A 19,896-nucleotide genomic window follows, 5' to 3' on the forward strand; every position below is an offset into this window, starting at 1 on the left:
TCTTTGGAATGTGCTGGGGAAGACTTTCCGCAGTGGTCCGAATCTCCCATCATCAATACAAGATCTTGATGATGGGCAATTAATGCAATGCTGGACGGAAATAAATTTAGTGACATTGCAGAAGCTTGTAGAAACTATGAACGATGCCACAGTGACAGCATGTCGTAATCAAATCTAAAGACCGTCCAACAAAATACGGTCCAACTAGTGTTTTTATTTGAACTATATTGCCAACATGTCTTGTCCATGAACACGCAATTTTCCATTATGTTTGTTAGTTAATAGGCTGTAAGGTACATTCATGTAGCATTGAAAAAATCAGAATATTTAATGACCCACAATAATCCCTAAGAACTATGTACTATACAAAATGAAAATGCATCTTGAAAATTGGATAGTTTGATTGTGTTATAATCTCTATCTTTCTCTCTCATTTCTAGACTCTGACTGCAGTAACCCTACCTAATTTTGTGGAACGATTAAGTGACGTCACATCTCAAAATGAAGATCGGATAGCCAACTCAACAGCAAATATTGCGAGCATCGTAACTATCCTGAACAATGTTGCAAACACTACACAGGACTTTACAATCAATGGAGACGTCATAGGGGTATGTACACTGTAAATATTCTAATGACTAAGATTAAGGGTCATTGCACATGATTTAACAGATTACTGGTACTGAATGAATGAATAAGAGACACCTACACAAACATTTACATCATAGTTTCTATAACTGGTGGTAACCACAAAAAATGTCATTCTTAAACTATAGCCATCTAACCAAGATTATGTTAAAGGTGGGGTATGGGATTTGCCAAACGGCCGGCAGATTTAGAAAATACACAACTCAAATAGCCCTACTTTTTTTCCTCCAAGCTGGCCCTAACTCCACCCATTCGAAGAACATGGATGCACATTCATGCATGAGAGAAAATTCAGATGTGCGAGAGCGAGCTAGGCACTCTTGACAGGGGTAGAGCTGTATAAAATGAAAAGCCATTTTGGTAACACTTTACGATAAGGGTACATGAATTCTCATGAATTCATGCATGAATTGATGGATTTCATCGCCGGTTTTCGCTTTCGCTTTTCTTTTTCGCTCGTTTTATGCTTGCATATTTCTCTGCAGAGCTTCCCCCACAGCTTTAGCGTGTATATTTTACAAAACTCCCCAATCGGTCAGTCTGCCTTTTCATGAGCATGATCAAGACTTCACATGAGACTTCCTAGACCATGGGTGCGTGAAATTGCAAGTGTGGTTCTACAGCTATAGACCACTAGGGCGGGCGAAAAAAACATTGTTCGACCGGTAATGACACATTTAATCATGTATAACAGTATGAAACAAATTGATTAACTGAACAATGTTGCATAGTTTACCTTTAAACTCGACATGTCGACTTTAAAGTCAACATGTCAACATTAAACTCAAAATTTCGAGAATAAAGTTGAAATATCATTTCGACATTAACTCATTGAATGCCGCGTTGTTTTTGGAAGCTATGTCCCAGAGTGTCGACAAGCTAGATCGTTGTTAACTATTTTTGTAGAGCCACAGCGTATTCTATGTTCTAGTTATGGACATATACTATGGCTCATTTGAAAGGTAAGACTCTGAGCTCTCAGTGGGTGAAAACCGTTTATCTCTACGTGTCTCCATTCCTGAGAAATCTCAAGCTAAACAGTGGCTAGTTTTCATCAAAATCCCCGTTGTTCCTCTAGAAACGGAGATAAGCCACTTAAGACAGACGTACATTTCCGGATTGTAGGATTTCATGAGTTTTTAATCGTCATCTACTTCAGTTCTCTTCATGATAGACTTCCAAAAATCACACATAAGGTGAGTTAGAGTGTCTAGTTTCGTAATTTAAAAAAAAAGCGAAAAACGCAATATTGCGTTGTTGGCACTCTACGCATGGGAGCTAAAAACGCAATATTACGTTGTTGGCACTCAATGAGTTAATCTCGACGTGTCGACTTTAAAGTCAACATGTTGACATTAAACTCAACATTTCGAGAATAAATTTGAAATATAACGACTTTAATCTCGATGTGACGACTTAACTCGAACTTACAGTTTAAAAACATACAGTTTAAGCTATGTAGGCCTACGCTTCCCACAACTTCAGTATTTGACAGTCATGAATGATGCTGAAAAGGTATTGGGCTATTTCTGATGGATTGCTGCTACGTGGAATGTCAATCAACTCATTGCAGTCATCGTGAAGCGTGTATATATTGTGGTTATGGAAATATCATGGACTATGCCATTTATATAGCTAGCATAATACATGTTTCCAAATATATAATGTTTCTATAGTACACAATGTTATTTCACTCTGTTGATACGTGGGTTTGGCCACCACACATCCAAATTACAGTGCCCTTCATGACCACAGGCCATCAGTCCTCTTAGGTTATCACAAAACTCTTGGCTAGCCTACCTCTTACCTGATAGCCCCAATTAACATCTTTCTAAAACTGCTGAATGTCTCACCTGCATAAAATACACAGATATGGGTGAATTTACTTAGAATACATGGGGTTTATTGCCTGGTCGGGATGACAGCTTAATTCATCCCGCCAGAGACATTCAGAATAAGCCCGTTTGGCTTTCTAATATCTATGGGTGTGAGATTCACATAGAGTAGATTCACATTTTTGTAATAGACTGTATGTTAAAGGAACTGTACTGTATGTAGGATTTTGGCCAAAACCGGTACTGCAATCACTTTCAAAATATTGTAGAGCGGTGTTCCCAAAAGTTGACATGCTCCTTAGTTCTGCCTCTATAAACAATACTTTTTTATGTTTCTTCCCAGAATTTCATCAACGTCTCAAGCGTCATTGTGTCCAATTCAACTTTTGAAACCTGGGATGAATTAAATGATGTCAACAAAACAACAAGGAATGTCAGTGCATCTTTCCTGGGCTCTGTTGAAGTAATTGTGAGATCCCTGCAAGAGGACACATCTTTTGAAACAGGAACAGACATTATTCAGCTACGTCAAGATTTTGTCAACAGCTCATACAGTGAGACACTTGGAACAAATTCGTCTACTGCCATCGTCATCCCAGAGGAGGGGAACTTCACGATTACAACCATCATATTCTCTACCCTAAATAATGTCCTACCAGCCAGGAATACTAGTGACAACGATAGCAGTTTATCCAACGTCATCAATGGAGCGGTTGTTCTAGTGCAAGTAAATGATACCATAAACAACATCTCACTAAGCTTTGACCTCATAAATGAAACACTAGGAAATCCTCAGTGTGTCTTTTGGAACTTTGAGCTTTTTGATGGACTTGGTGGATGGGATTCATTTGGATGTGAGCTTATATCATTTGAAAATAACACTGTCACTTGCGAATGCAACCACACAACTTCCTTCTCAATTCTAATGTCACCATCCATTCCTCCTGGCATAAAATTGCTGCTGGATTTCATCACCTACATCGGTGTGGGTATATCCCTTGCCAGCTTGATCATATGTCTTATCATTGAAGGAATCATATGGAAGGAAATGACCAGAAATGACACATCTTATATGCGGCATGTCAGTATAGTAAATATTGCTGTGTCACTTCTGATCGCTGATATCTGGTTCATTGTAGGGGCAGCTATATCAGACTCTGACTCAGTAGCTGTTGGACCATGTACAGCAGCAACCTTTTTCATCCATTTCTTTTACCTAGCGATGTTCTTCTGGATGTTGGTGTCTGCTCTTCTGCTGTTTTATCGCACGGTCATGGTTCTCTCACAGATGAAGAGGTCAACAATGCTGGCAATTGGTTTCTGCCTTGGCTATGGTTCACCCCTCATAATCGCCGTGGTAACTGTTGCAGCAACTGCTGGAGGTGGAGGTTATATCCGAGAGAACAATGTCTGCTGGCTCAACTGGGATGAGACTAAAGCACTTCTGGCTTTTGTGATTCCAGCGCTGACCATTGTGGCCATAAACCTTCTAGTGATGATTGTTGTCCTCTTCAAAATGTTGAGAAGGGGCGTTGGAAACACGACGCAGGACAAACATGCCCTAATGGTCATAGCGAGATGTGTCGCCATCTTAACCCCCCTCTTCGGCATTACCTGGGGATTTGGCATTGGCATCATGGTTGCACCCGACGCCATAGGACTCCACGTTGTTTTTGCAGTTTTAAATTCATTGCAGGTACCATCATTTTAGAATACTGATCTTTGTTATCTGAATTATTAACAGTCTAACAACAGTAGTTATCCCAAATCAAACCAGTTTGCTGTAACTGATAAACACGTTGTTTTCTTTTTCTAATTGATTTTGGAAAATCAGGAATGTAGTCATTTCTCAATCAAATCAAGCAGATGCTGTAGCATCACATTCAAATTAACATCTTTTTTATAATATTCAACTACAACTACACTTTAATAACAGGATTGCACTTTTTATTTCAAAGGGTCTTTTCATTTTAGTGTTTGGAACACTACTGGATAGCAAGGTAAATGGTTTTACATTAAATTTATCAAGTATTTAACATTAAGTATTTTTATTTGAACTTGCACAGGATGCGGTAGACATGGTGATGTTTGGTGTAGGCCTATGCAGATCAGTTTTCATTTTCTTCTACACAGATAAGGGAGGCCTTAGCAGGAAGACTAAAAGGCCTTGGCTCTGGCTCGGGTGGCACGGGCGGCACAGGGGTAGGCATTCTTCAACAATCCATTTATCCATATGTTTATTTTTTTTTGTAAGTGTAAGTTGTACGTTTTCAACTGGATGAAAACGTATCAGACAGCACACACAGGCACACACACACACACACACACACATGCCTCAAAGACACACATATGCAGGCAAATACAAATACACATATACACACACACACACACACACACACACACACACACACACACACACACCATTCCCCCCCCCACACACACTCACAAGCGAATACACACACAAAAGCAAACACACACATGCACACACTCATACACAACATTTACATACACAAAAGCTGCAAGAGTAGGAGATGGAGTGTGTGATTTATTTTTGAGGAGAGAAGGTGCAGGACAGAGCGGCGGTCTTACTTTGTACCGCTGTGATGTATATCTAGTTCCTGAAGCAAAACTCATTAAAACTGAACCCTTTCTTTAACCCTTTATTCATTAGAGTACAAGTGCTGGGACATCATCGAACATATTCAATGTCTTCAGACCAAATCGAAGAAGAAGTAAGTTAAAAGTGTCCTTTCTTGACACAGTTGGGTTGGGTATGTCTTCCACAGTTGGTGATATTGATAATTCTCCACTCAACAAATTGTGCATCAGTCTCAGGCCAATCTGACATGAGTATAATAAAAAATAATAATAAATCTTACATTTTTTATTACTTTCTTTTTCAGTGCACAATATCTCAGAAGGAAATGCTACCACCTCAGCATATGGAACGTCAGGCTCTTACAGCGCTGTTGACTCCTCTGGGAACACTTAATGAAGACCTTAAAACCATGGTGTGGACTACGGGAGCCAGAGGGGGCTTGATAAGACATTGGAAATTGTGGTTGTCTCTTAAAATGTTATTTATGTGCTATTTGCCATGTGTTTCTAGCAGGTACTGAAAACAGAATGATTTTTATTTTGGTTCGTTCTGAGCAAAAACATTGTTTTTCTGTTCCTGTTCCAGTGTCGCAAGGCCTCTCCTCTAAATGGTAACCAGTTAGAAAGTTATAGAAACACGGTTAATAATGTTCCTTTAAAAATGACTTTGCCTTTACACATTAGATATCAAGGCTAACTGTTAAAAACACTGTGCCTGAATTCAGGCATTAGTTGAGATTTGAGTAATTAGCCTATATAATATCAGATCTTCAGAAATGTCTTCTAGCCTAACTTCAGTCACAGAAAATGTCCTTGCATGGTGCCACTAACTGGGCCTAGATATTCTCCTCACCCTCTGGTAGCTTATGTTGTTTCACAGAGTGTTTCAGTAATTTAGGCTATATATTTGGAAAAGGCAGGAAGATAGTGTTGGAAATCAATATTCTTGTTGTTGCTTTCCTATGGCAATCAGCATAAGACATGACAAATAAAAAACAAGGAAGTTTACTAACAAAATCTATTTTAACAAAAATATTGCAAATAAGCAATTCTGAAGAGCAACAAGACAGTTTCATTAAAGCTGCTAACTTCTGATCAACGAGCAGCTAACGGACACTTTCTTGGGAAGCACTTTATTTTGTCCAGTATACAGTACTTGTGTCTCCATTCAGGTAATGGGTGTTTCATTTTTATTGTCATTCCCTATTAGGGTTACACAGTCTGTACATTTAGATCTCCATCTCCTTCTATAGGGCTCTATGATGATGATGATGATGATGATGATGATGCCACTGGTCCATCTGTCTGGACAGCTTTGTTGAAATACAGGCTTTCGCCAAACTTTCTAAACTGTTAAAACCTACCATAACCAAAGATACATGGTTTGGTCAGAATAATAGTGTCCTCACCTTGAAGATGTATCCAACATAGAGACGGTTATGCTATAATATGCTGTATGCTATATTACTGTATCTGGCTAAATGCAAATGGTTTCTGGCTAGATAGTGCAGTGTTCTTTTTGCAAGAACTATCAACTATGTTACAGTCAAAGGTTACGGCTTTCTATAGAAGCCGTTTGACCTTCACATCTACTGCCAAACACATCATTTGTTTTATTGATCATATTTCCTTTGTTTGATTATGGAGATGTGATCTCTCAATCAGCATGCAAAGGAACTGCTAAAGCTTGATTCTCTACTATCCTGCTATTCAATTTTCAACAAATACCCTATTAACACATCACTGTCATGTGCACTCTTAAATTGCTCCTCTTTGCACACTCATCTGAAGATCTAGTGGTTTACACTTTTAAACAAGGGCTTACTGACACTTTTAATGAAACATGATACTGTAGGTATTTAACCTGATTAGCTACATTTCCCCTTCTCCATTACCCTTCCCCCTTGAACTGTCAAGGTTTGCACTGGCTAGGCTGTCAATGTAAATACAAAAACGTTTTGCCTGTTTAAATGAAGGTGTAATTGAATAAATACATGTCTGACTGTTTTTATTTGGGATTGTGTTATACAACTCTAGATACAGAAATGCACAGCAATAGAGCACCATAATAAGCATAAGCCAATCCTACAGCTATGCTGTGAACAATCAATGTTATGTAAAACCAGTGAATTGATGGGATTTGCTCAGATATTCAGTTACATGTTTGTCAACATAAAAGTGCATGGTTTTTCAATGACTGCTGACTGGCAACAGCAAGTCTACTGATGTGTCCTTCACATGTTCAGTGAGTGAACAAATTGCCTGCAATGGAGAACAAACAGGCAAACCTCACATTAATATTAGTCATTCAGCTTTGCTGGTACTTTCATTGGTATGAAAACGTTTTTGAGTATTTTACTACATTTATGAGATTTGATGGACAAACATGAATACGTTAAAGTGTGTGTGTGTAAGAGAAAATAAGATAATGTGTGTTTAATGCTGTAGGGCTATAGTAATATAGCTTTAATCAGTGGCAAATGTTCTCTGGTCTATTGCATCTTAATTTGGAAAATTTGGAAAAAAACATTTTTTAAGGTTTTGGTGTGCACCAGAAACCAGGAAAAAAAACATCACCTCTTCTTTTAACAACAGTCTCAAAACATTTGGGAACAGAGGAGAACAGTTGCTGATCCTGAGAATGAAATGTCCCATTCTTGCCCAATATTCAATTTGCATTTCAGCTAATGGTCCGAGGTCTTCTTAATTGTTTTTCTTTCCATTATCGTCGAAAAGTGGCAGATCTGGACTTGTATTAGGTCATTAAAGTTGAGAAGCTGTGAAATGTTCCTCTTTGTTTTTGTTTTTGTTTTTTTTAGCTTTATACAACAAGTATATTTTGTTGCTCCCATCCCAAAAGTATTGAGAGGGTTGCTGACATCCAATTATTATTCATAAAATATTTATATTTTTAATTTTATGAATAATACACATCTTTTATGTTGTCTAGTTCTTTCTGCAACTAAATATGGGTTTATGTGATTATCACACATTCTGTTTTCATTTACATTTTACAGTGTCCCAACTTTTTTAGAAATGCCGTTGTACTTTGATTCATGGATGGGCTTGGATAATAATGGTGCCACTAGGTGGGTGCCAGTCCCACAGTATACTTTGAATTGACAAAACAGTATATGTTTTGTCAATTCATCTTAATCATTATGTCTACTTAAAAGAAAACTACTGCAATTTCACATACAAGGACAAGAATATAGAATAGAATATATACTTTTTTGATCCCGTGAGGGAAATTCAGTTCTCTGCATTTAACCCAATTTAACCGAATTAGTGAACACACAGCACACAGTGAACACACAGTGAGGTGAATCACACAACCCAGAGCAGTGAGCTGCCTGCCCAACCAGCGGCGCTCGGGGAGCAGTGAGGGGTTAGGTGCCTTGCTCAAGGGCACTTCAGCCGTGGTGGACTGGTCGGGGATCGAACTGGCAACCCTCCGGTTACAAGCCCGAAGCCCTAACCAGTACACCACGGCTGCCCCAGAATGTAGCACTGTAACTACCTGGCTGCATTAGCTGCTGGTTGTAACTACTCGAGCTAAGTAAAACCGATTGTTTTCATTTTGTTTCATACCGATAGTACTCGGTGACCTCGAGAAACAGAGATCTATGAGAAAACTCGCTAGCTTTCTCCCTTAATCTACGTATCTTTTTTATAGAGGTCAACCAATATGCTCTCCTAGTTTGTAGAACAGATGTGTTTGTGAATGTGTGTGTATGTGTGAGAGAGTAGAGATGGGGTACACATACTGACAGTGTTAACAATATGTCCTTACTTAATAATTTCAGGGAGTCGAGGATCCTGGTAGAGCCCGTTATGCTTGAATCCGTGGAAACCCTCAAAAGGAACTATCCTGACGCTGTTAGATGATTTCCGTGAACTTTGGGCGATCTCAAACAGCTGTTTAAAGAGAAATCATGATTTTGATCTCTGTTTTGGTAAAGTAACATACTGTGACACACACATATTAAATTGAAAGGTTTTAGTTGTGTGCGTTCCTCGCTATGTCATCACATGAGATTTTGTTTACAGAAAAAAAATCTTAAGCCTGAGGAAGAGCTTGTTGCTCGAAACGTTGCCTCATTAAAATACCACTGGGAGTTATACTGGTGTGCGGACTTTTCATCTTTTTTGTATGGCTTACGGCTTTTTGAAGATCCTGCACCCTGGCTCAATTAGGATGTGCGTGGATTTTCTATTTTTACAGAAACAAAAACCCCTTGGAAAGCCATGCCACACTTCTTGGAACATCCCATGGCACAAAGAGTCTCTTGAGGCAAGATGCATTTTATATTGATGTTAATGTGCATATACACACCATAACTATAATACATCTGTAGTTTTGCAGATTTCATCTTAAGTTTTGTCAAACTAGCTAACGGAAAGATTACCCATACTGAGTAGTAATAGGCCCCTGATCTGATGCATTTTATCACATCAACTGCGGTGACTTACCACAGAAGAAGTTGGTGGTATGTGAGCTGGAACCCCCAATATTTATTTATCATGTTACATCACTGACCAACCATTTAACACAGATCTTCACTTCACACACAAAACATACACACACACACACACACACACACACAGACACACAAAGTGCTCTTATTGACATTACCTCCTGACCCATGTAAAATGGTATAATGTTGTCATCTTCAGCATGAAGAAACAGCAGTGGAGTCTTCAGTTTCCTGACACTAAGACATAAGTAAGGGATAGCCAAGTCATTGCTAAAGACACATTAAGTTAAGTTTCTTTTCTCATTTTGGCAAGTAGCCGTAAAATAAGCGGGATAATGTATAGAACGCCGGTCATTATCGGAACTTAATTTCCAGCGTTCTATACATTATCCCTTACCGTAATGCACTTACTTTTCATCATTGGGGAAAACCACATTGTTTTCTGATATGACATCCAGGAAGAAATATTCAAAATACGGGAATTTACTATAAATCTGAAAATTAACAAAACATATTTTGCTGTATTAAGTACAAAGTTAACAGCAACACACAACAGACTGTAGCCAGACAAGGTATGATTACCATACAATAGTTCCAACACTTGACCTGATAAAACGCAATCAACACTCTGCCAAAGGTAAATTCTAAGTAAGCTTGTGTATAAAATGAATTATGAAGTATGCTGTGTAAATGTCATCAGAACTGCCTACCCTGGCAAATGGATGGCTGGCTCCTGCTTCCCTTATGTTCGAAAATGCTCCCTCTAGTATGACTGCATCGACAGCGACCCCTGGCAAAACATATAGTGGTTAACATATGCAGCAGGTTAGTAGCATCATCAAGGTATGAAGGCAAAAACCAAACAATAGGCTTTATGCACCAGTCCATGTATCAGTTGAGTTTGTTTGGAAACCGGCCACGATGAGACAAACTAGGCCGGGACATTCACATTTCTTGTGGATTTTTAGGTGATAGCAGCGTGTCCGTTCGGGAAAGAAAATCGACGAGTCTTCCAACATGGATTTTACACGTCGCAAATGGAACGTTAGAGTAATGCGCCTAGTGTAGCTTCTCAAGGTCTTCAATCAATGACAATGCGCAGAGGTCTTACACCCGGGCCAGGGCCACATCGAACGAATACGCCGCTATCATGTCTGGTGTAGTCAGTTCCACTGATTTTAGTGGAAGCAAACTGTTGCAGCAGATGCAGCACAAATGGAATGCTGCAATTACAGTGCTGTGAAAGAGTATTTGCCTCCTTGTTAAATTTTTAAAGGCCAGCTATTTCATGGATCCAGGATACTATGCACCCTGATAAGTTTGCCTTGGCCTTTGGAATTAAAATAGCCCCGCATCATCACATACCCTTCGCTATACCTAGAGATTGGCATGTTTTTTTTTTTTTTCAGTTAGCCTATTGGCTGGTATGATTTGCATTGAGCTCTGTGAGCACCAAACAGACTAATAGGCTAACTGAAAAAAAAACAGTAGCCTCCCTGTTACACCGTGTCCTAACCGGATCCAAGCGAGCGACTGTCAATATTGTCTGTCTACACTGAATCCGTTAAATATGCCATTGTGTTGCGTCACGGGATTCCACATTTCTCATTCAGAATAGTAGAGCAATGCGAGCGACAAAAAGAAAATAGAAACGGGGCGTCCGACAAAAGTTCTCTTAAAAACGTCGCGCTGCTCGCGTCGCTTCAGTCTGGACACTCCAATTGAAAACAATGGAATTAAATGGATTTTATCGCTAATGTTCGCTCGCATCGCGTTCGGTTAGGACAAGGTGTTAGGCTAGGATGTACTGTTGCCACATGGCTATTGTATACCTGCAGCCACTTACTCAAATGCAGAGTGGCTGCAGGTAGCCTGGCACGCCCTCCCAGTGACGCAACGCCTTCAGGCTTTTGCTGCTGGTCTGGTCAACTGCTCATTGAGAAGGATTTCTGAGTTCCCGAAATCTGTGGAACTGCCCCCTTTGGTCGAGAACCAATCAACTTTGAGCAGCTCCAACGGCTCTGGGTAGAGGCGTGTTCAAGGCAGCGGAAAGAGTGTTGTTATTGGTTTAAACTCGGCAATCCGCTTTCTGACATCTACCAGTAGCAAACCGAGGCACTTAAAGGAGGCGGGTCAACCAGCGCTGGCAAGAAACCCTGTTAGCACAGGCTGTTGGTCAGACTAAAGTCTCGCAGAGCCTTTGAAAGTCGATGGTAATCAGGCTAGGCTGCAGGTACATGAGTGGCAATACTGAGACTCAGGGCTGGGCTTGCTTGTCCCACCGTAACTTAAAATCATGTATGCCACAACTAATATTCCAAAAAGATTTGACTGGATTCACTGCAATCAATTGCAATTCTAAAAGGACTTATCATTTTGCCAACTATTGCTACTGTCACATTGGCTTTGTTGGTGTACTCTACTGCGGTGAATGAGATACTAACTCTTAGTGGTCTCATAATAGGACTGTAGTGTTAATGACACCATTCTGCATCTCATAAAAAGGGATACTCACAGTTACCTTTCAGGTAAGGAAACGTAAAACATAACCAAGGATATTACAACAACAATGATTTTAAAACCCAAACATAGAGAATTTACCTTGGTCTTGAAGTTCCAAAGCAGTGTTAGTGGCTACTCTGTGGGAGGATTAACATAATTCAGTAAACTATACAGTTTTCGGTTCACCTAAGGTTGCATAGTAATCCCTTGGCAAATTATTGCACGTTCAAGGTCCACTCAGTATTTCCGAAGTATAATGACTAATAAGTATTGGCATTTTATGTGGACTCTGTTGCGTGAGTTTCCATACTGAAGTGACGGATATGAGTGATAAGTGACTGCTGTGATCATTAGATCTGACTGGCCCATAACTGTAAATTGGTAGTCGTTCACTAAATGAGGAGTGTTGTGCAGTGCACTGCACTGTGTCAAAAACGTATTCATATTAAGTTGTACCGTGAAATAGTTGCAGCTGTATTCTAACTTTTCAATGTGTGCAGTGTCTTCTCTATCCAATTTAGAAAATAATAAAAAATAAAAAGTAAAGCAGCAGCACAAGAGATATTACTCATACATAGCATTCAAGCATAACTATTAATTAGTAAAGTAGCTTGCAAACGTAGCAAATCACCATCTTCTTGTGGGAAAAAATATACACAAAAAATGCCCAATCAGTGTTTTCTTTGTAAATATCTGTTATTTAGTACATTTCTGAAGGCTAAGTTGCTTGTCTGTTGAATGGATTGAATATTTTTGCAACCCCACTGCATGTTCAGTGTATTCTAAATACCATCACTCACCCTGTACCCAGTGAATGTCCCCAGAGTATCACTGGGCTGCTCCCACTGCGTGCTTTTACCCACTGGTACAGATAGAGGGCGTCAGTAGTCAGGCCTGCTTCAGACGGTTCACCAGAGGAATCTCCAAAACCTACAGTACCCAGATCTCAAGGCTATTAGGCAAGTCTTAATGATGCTCAAATCCAATACTTTTGTTTGACTGTAGACATTCTATTTACTATACATGTATGTGCCCAATATCAAACTCCTACGGCAGTGTGCAAAACAAACGGACATGCGCACAGCACACATCTAGCCCTACTGATTGACTGACTGACTATCGTCATAGCTCTCTTCCAATCCTACTGAGTGATGCTACAACCTGCATCAGCGTGCTCCAAACTTCCCTGGTACTCCTGGGAGATGTTTGGAATAACCTACTATTTGAATGTTGATCAAGATCAAATTCGCAAAAGTCACATAAATAACTATTTAGACTGCAGTTGTATTGTATTGCAACAACAACAACAACAACAAAAACAATCAGACTTGTATCTGATTTGGACCACATATGGAAGTGGCACAAATCAAACTTGAAAAAGTCAGATTTAGTAGTAGTGTGATCTTAACCTGTGCAGATTTGGCCTAGTAGTGTGACCCTAAACCATGATCAGTCCTATCAATCAATTCAATGAGAGTATGAATACTGACGTATGCTTGTACAGTATAGTTCAACCAACCTCTGTAGTCCAGGGACACAACATGGAATCCCGCAGCAGTCAAAACCTGTAATAGTTTAGAACAAAAACAAATAACTTATTGAGTTCATAGATGTTTATACTGATTGTAAATCCACAAAAAAAATGTACTCACATTCACAAGACCAATTCTGTGACTGGCGCCTCTGTTCCAAAGAAGAGAAGACCGCAAAAGAGACAAGCACATTTAGCTTTATTGATAAATTCACCTGACAATCCTTTAAGATCAAATTGGATCAATTGGCAATATAGGCCGACCATGTCACAAACATGGCCGATATGGAATATTTCATTTCAAATCACGAACACTGATCTATTCTCTCTCATTCCTCCATGCAGGGGAACTAGAAGGGAGGGGGTGTATGGTGGGTGTCACATTATATGTTTATGTTATGTTATGTGTGATATGTTATATGTATGAGACTGTGATGTGAACATCAAATGCTGCTGTCTTTTTTATGGAATGTATTGACGTGTGATGAAGAATATCCTTATAGGACAATACAGACTTTATCTATCTATCTATCTATCTATCTATCTATCTGTCTGTCTATCTATCTATCTATCCTTTCAAACACTTGAACATAGTGCACTCCATTCTCCTGAAACCTCATGCAATTCCTCACCTAGTGCCCCCATTTCCATGCATGTAGATGAGGACTGGAGCTCCATTTTGTAAGGTCTGCTCGTACCATCCCAGATCCTTCCCCTGAGCTTCCTGCCAAAGGGAGTCCGGAACGGTATGCCTGATTACAACAAATAAACAACTGAATTTTGGAGTAACACCATTTTAATTAATTTAATTCAGAGTGATCAGCTGAAAAGTTGTGTTGCTCTTGTGTCTCTTTTTAGAGCCTACTCTGCCAAACTTATTATGTTAACTCAGAGAAGAAAAAATGGTTGCACTTTGCATGTAAACGGGTTTTACAATATGTGCAATAAAACACGTTTGTATGCAAAGTGCAGCCTTTTTTCTTCTCTACTTTGAATGATAAACTCATTCAAACAGACTTATTTATTATTCAATTAGACAACATGGAAGAAGACATTGCTCAATGAACACAAAGTGCATTAGGTGAGAGTTCAAATTGTCGTTATATTCAGTTTTAGATTATATGATCAGGGAATAGGCCCTACCAGACTCCCAGCGTTATGTCCTTCTCTGATGACAGGTAGATGTTATGTGTGTGATTGAGACCAAGGTCTGCAGGTCGACTGAGATCAGCGAAGAATGGAATTCTGGCTGTGAAGGAAATAGGCAAAGAAATAGCCTAGGCTACTAGATCATGTCAAAAATAGTGTGTTGCTTGTACATTGGCCTGAGTAGGCTAAAGGTCAAATTTGAATGAACTGGTTTTTTTCGGTGTAGGCTATCTTACCGACATGAGAAAATACTACGTGGTACAATATTCCGGGGAAAAGTCGCAGTACAAACGGTATACACAAATACAGGACACCAAAAGTCACCACCAACTGCTTCAGTGTCTTCATGCACCGCCTAGAAGAAGAAAGGGTTGTAATGATAAATAGCCTACAATAGCGTTTATTAGTGATTTCATACAATTAGTATTTGTATTATCATCATTATCGAAACAAAATCCTAGCATATCATCTAGTAGCGTATCAGAGACTGTTAGCCTACTGTGAACCTACGTGCCTGAACAGTCACAGTCGAGGCCAATGGTCAAGTGGATTTTTATCTAAACAGTAGCATACCTTTCTTGCGCTTTCTCATGACTTGTTTCCCGATTAACTACCCGTGGCTTTTCATCTGTAGATTTGCCAAGTCGGTCAGATCGTTTCCGCATATTTATTCGTTGGAGGTATTTCGACTCTTTGACTCAGCTGTCAGGAGAAGGGCTATCCTATCCGCTTTAGGCTACTGTAGCTCATAAACTCATCTACAGTATGATGCAGGTTTTTAGCGCACAGGAGGAAAGTTCACGTCGTTTTCCGAAGGGGTTGCGCCGCTAGACAAATTGGGTCATACAATAACTGAGCACGTAACTCCCTCAGAAACCATTCACAAAGCAATCACATTTATTTAGCCAACAGGAAAGATAACATTGGCGAAAATACGCTAAATGTAGCCTACAGCCTTCATGAAACCTAATGCTATATTGCGCTAACGTTAGTTCCTTGCTATTCAATCCGGCAGCTTTGACCAATCACATCCTTCGTTTCAACATGAACGTGTGCTTTGTAGATTTCACACACATCTTTGAGGGTTTACCTGCGCGTTTGTTTAACCATAGTTATACCATAGTTATAGACTATTATCCAGTGACGTGCAGTGAGGTCAGGATCTGGATACGTAGTGCGCTTTTTTACCAGACATTCACTATCCAAATGTATTTGTTAGCTATTCTATTTCCCTGTTTTACTCTACTAGCCTACTTCCGCATAGGGGGGCGGGGCCATTCTGTTACTGTTAGCAGAACGGCACTCATACTGTAGGCTGAGTTGTAAATCTCACACTGTTTCAGCAGGCACGCTTTAAACGTTTAAAAGAGCTTTTAAACTCCACTCATGCTCATGGATGTCAATGTCAATTTATTTGTAGCCTATAGCACATGAAAAAACAATAGTACAATAATAATGACAATAGGCTTATAATAATAATAATAATAATAATGATAATGATAATGATAATGATAATGATAATAATAATAATAATAATAATAATAACAACAACACAAAGTAGGTACCTCATACTGTTGAGCAAATTGAATCCGATATCGGGCAGGAATGGGACACCATTTCATTCTCAAAACTCAATAACTGGTCTTCTCAGTTCCTAAACATTTACAGAATTGTGATTAATGAAGAGGTGAAGCAGCACAGTGGTAAACATTCCCTGTCCCAACTTTTTGGGAAACTTGTTGCTGGCATAAAATTCAAACTTGAACCAAGCCAGTCAATGAATAAAATAGTATCTATGCAAAATAACTTTGGCACAGGCTATTTAACAATATAGGCCTAAATTAAGGTTAAGGGTTCACTCTAAATTATTGTCTAGGTGTAGGTGGTCATGGCCATCATGATCATCAATAATTGGTGTCAACATAATAGTTTCCCATAAGTCTCATTGTTCTGCCAAAGTGTTTGTGAGATATAATTGTGTGAAACACAATGACTTTCAATCATTTAGGCTATTATTCTTTGCACACAGTTGATTTGACATTCACGGACAGCACACGAAAGTGGTTTTAGTCATCAGCTATAGGCCTTAGGCTATAAGCCTATATGACCCTTTATCAATAGTAGGAATGTATTTCATTAAAGAGTAGGCTATAACTAAAAATGCCATTATCAAAAGGATTTTGCGCCATGCGCTCCACTTTTATGAAACCTTGAGTTGCACCCATGGGTGTGGCAGAGGGTGTGATCTGGCATGTGATCCAGAAATTGCTATCTGCACCATCTGAAAATCATTATGCCACTGAACAAGAAAAACCTGGTCTATAGCAAAAGGCGCATGTAAAGCACAGCTGAAGATGCACTGAAGCAGTCCCAAACAACTTCTCTGCTGGATGAATTAGGATTTTATTCAGTCATTCGAACATTGGAACAGTGGATTGATGTGCATTTTGTTGTGTGTTTGTGCACCTATTTTGATGTGACGTTTTGAAGTACTGTGATTGTTTACATTGTTGTGTACACCGCTATGATCACTGCGTAGATCCCTAGAAAGTATGTAAATGTATTAAATTTCGATTTTGACCTTGATTTGTCTGTTGGCTGTTCCAAACATTCCCATTTGAAAATGAGGGAGGCTACTGTGCTCTTGGGGACTTTCAATGCTGCAGAATTCTTTTTTGTATCCTTCCCCAGATCTATGCCTTCACACAACCTCTCACAGGTCTACGGACAATTCTATCGACCTTGTGGCTTGGTTTTCACTCTACATATACCATCAACTGTGAGACTTTACACTGTAAAAAAAAAGGTCAAATGTAAAATTACGGTAAAATACCAAACAAAAAATTGCCATAAATTATGGCTTTCTCCGACTGTAATTTTACAGCCAATTCACACAATTTCATTGTGATTTTACTACAAATTGGCCATTAAAAGATATGCAATTATGCAAATGAACATAGACGGCTCTCAGAGGTGGTCCGAGACGACCATATTTGCTAATAAAAGTCATTTGTTAGGCTTCTTCATGTTTGGATTTTGTGACCAAAATTTAGAAATAGATGCTGTACATTCTTTAGGGAAAAAAGCCATTAATGCAATACATTCCTCTCAATCAAACACAGGTTTTGTCTGTCCCTACTTTTACAGTAGTCTTCTTGAAAAAAAATATTTTACTGTATTCTCTTGTTATCAAAAGTACAGAAGATTTTTTTTTTTTCATGATAGATGTCTGTTAAAAAAAACTTGTATAGCTTCTATCTGACGGGAAGTTGATGACTGACTATTGCATTACACATTAACTGGGGATGTATAGAATATATGTCAAGTTGCAATGTTTGCCCTCTGATTTATTTATTTATTTTCCTGGATTCATTTTGATTTTCCTTGTTGTGCTGAGCTTCAAAGAACTCACATCTTAGCTGTGACAGGTGCAAGTAAGCTCAATAGCTCATAACCCTTGCTAGCTCAATTCCCAGCTTTTTTAGGACCCTCTGAACTATGTTAGATAGGATACTCTGCATCCGATACTGTCTATGAGGGATTTATGCACCAAGGTCATCTCTTCAAAACTGCTTGTGTCATATCCCCCATATCCCCCGTGGCGCCAGTTCATGGACTAATTATTTTCCCCACAGCAAAAAAAAATGGCACACCTACTCACAAGGGAGCAATTCTGTGAATTCGGTGAATACTTTCACTTCAACATATTCTCAAGTGACAGCATCAGCAGATGCCACATAAGAGTGAGTGGCTCTACAGCCAGGTTCTTTTCTCTCTTTTTTCATTTGCTTTGTTTGTACATTTTTGGTGATTTAGAGTTTAATAGCATGATTGCATATTCACTGGCTTCTGGAGAACATTTTTTTTTTAATTTAAAGAAACATAAATATTGTTTTTTGGCATAACTTTTTAATGGCATAAAAATACGAACATATTGTGTTCAACATATTTTACATGTTTTGTTCTCATGTTGACTGCACATTTTGCACAACACATTTGAGCAGTTCAATGCTCAGGGAGCAGCTCAATGCTCAGGGAGCACATGACATTCAAATAGCCTCAGAGGCTTACTTTGATATACGTGTATCAGTCATAGTACATCTTTTGCTGCTGTTGAGACATGATGAAACTGCTAAGGTGATTTTCATATGCAGCATCTTGAAATCCATTAAGCTATAGATCTGTGGACTGACCACAACCACTTGTTTAACTTACAAATGTGTAGCCTTGTAGTTATGCAATATGAAAGGTTTAAGTTGCTTTTTTCAGCCTTAAAATATACCCCTTTAAAGTCATACAGGCATGCCTGGACAGACCAAAGCCACTTGATTTGTGAGCAACATACCAGTACTTTAAATATAATGGAAACATGTGCTTCAAATGCGATATGAACATTTGAAGGTGGGTTTCATGATCGATGAAATTCATCCAAAAGTCATGCCAAAGCATGCTCAGACAATGAAGAAATAGACTTTTTTTAATACCAATTTTGCACCAGTTGCAAAACCTAATGATGCTGGTTTTGTGTCTCTTATGTCCTCTGTCAGACCGTGACAGTGTTTGTTTGTCTGGAATTGTTGACATGGGCGGTTTCTCATACGGGCAGTATGGGAGTATTTACAAAAAATATATACCTTGCAGGCGCCTGTGCTTGCTGCAAAGAACAAAATATTAACTTTTGTCAAACCTCCATCTGACTTTTTCTGGCACAAGGGAGAACCCATGCATTTGTGAGCAAGAAATATTTTTATTTGATTAATAATATAAAACTAGAAAATGTAATTCCATGGAAGGAATTACCATTGCATGTAAATGCAAAAAGGTTGCTGTGTAAAACATTGTATTGGGCCTAGTTAAAAAGACAACATAGGCTAGCCTATGACACAGAAGCATAGATAAATAACAATTCCAATTCCACTGAAATTACTTGGAAACCCACATTTAAAAAGCGATTTATGAAAATGCATCAACATAGTATTTTGGAAAATAACTCCTCATTTATTAGAATTTAAAAGACTGAAGTTGCCAACTTCAAACGAGTTGCAAGCGCTGACACTTTAGTAGCCTGAAGTTCACCTACAGTGAAACGACTGGTAGCTTACATAGCCTACATATCTACACTTTAATGCAGGTTAAAAGTATTGGAATACGGAAT

The 19,896-nt window shown here is 38.9% G+C and overlaps 2 protein-coding genes across 7 annotated transcripts in view; one reads left to right on the forward strand and one right to left on the reverse strand.

Annotated features, from left to right (window-relative positions):
- LOC134097577 (fibrillin-1-like) overlaps window positions 1-7,072 on the forward strand; it is a 55,432-nt gene extending 48,360 nt beyond the window's left edge. For all 5 annotated transcript variants that reach the window (XM_062550476.1, XM_062550475.1, XM_062550473.1 and 2 more), the window contains 6 exons: window positions 441-611; window positions 2,827-4,179; window positions 4,442-4,483; window positions 4,617-4,685; window positions 5,155-5,215; window positions 5,387-7,072. In XM_062550476.1, the coding sequence (XP_062406460.1) occupies window positions 441-611; window positions 2,827-4,179; window positions 4,442-4,483; window positions 4,617-4,685; window positions 5,155-5,215; window positions 5,387-5,475 (1,785 nt within the window). In that variant the 3' untranslated portion in view covers window positions 5,476-7,072. The remainder of the gene's footprint in view (window positions 1-440; window positions 612-2,826; window positions 4,180-4,441; window positions 4,484-4,616; window positions 4,686-5,154; window positions 5,216-5,386) is intronic.
- Window positions 7,073-15,967, reverse strand: LOC134097579 (lysophosphatidylserine lipase ABHD12-like). 2 transcript variants are annotated; one of them, XM_062550479.1, is made up of 13 exons: window positions 15,832-15,967; window positions 14,978-15,096; window positions 14,736-14,841; window positions 14,225-14,344; window positions 13,714-13,744; window positions 13,581-13,626; window positions 12,862-12,991; window positions 12,161-12,198; window positions 10,270-10,349; window positions 9,971-10,053; window positions 9,718-9,796; window positions 8,875-8,999; window positions 7,073-7,343 (listed from the first exon to the last, which is right to left on the reverse strand). In XM_062550479.1, the coding sequence occupies exons 1-13, from the start codon at window positions 15,849-15,851 to the stop codon at window positions 7,316-7,318; spliced, it is 1,005 nt and encodes a 334-aa protein (XP_062406463.1). In that variant the 5' UTR covers window positions 15,852-15,967; the 3' UTR covers window positions 7,073-7,315. The 2 variants fall into 2 exon arrangements, with proteins under 2 accessions (XP_062406463.1, XP_062406462.1); XM_062550478.1 differs by lacking the exon at window positions 15,832-15,967 and adding an exon at window positions 15,315-15,749.
- Window positions 15,968-19,896: the final 3,929 nt, after the last annotated feature.

Source organism: Sardina pilchardus, chromosome 12, assembly GCF_963854185.1.
Source record: "Sardina pilchardus chromosome 12, fSarPil1.1, whole genome shotgun sequence".
Classification (NCBI taxonomy): Eukaryota; Metazoa; Chordata; class Actinopteri; order Clupeiformes; family Clupeidae; genus Sardina; species Sardina pilchardus.

Bases quoted from the DNA above. Each gene is read 5' to 3' on its own strand.
- LOC134097579 (XM_062550478.1), bottom strand. From the start codon at position 15,406: ATGCGGAAACGATCTGACCGACTTGGCAAATCTACAGATGAAAAGCCA. The intron at 14,345-14,735 runs GTAGGGCCTATT...TGTTGTAATCAG, and splicing joins GACATAACGCTGGGAGTCTG to GCATACCGTTCCGGACTCCC. The intron at 10,350-12,160 runs GTAAATTCTCTA...ATGTTTTGCCAG, and splicing joins TTTGGAACTTCAAGACCAAG to GGGTCGCTGTCGATGCAGTC.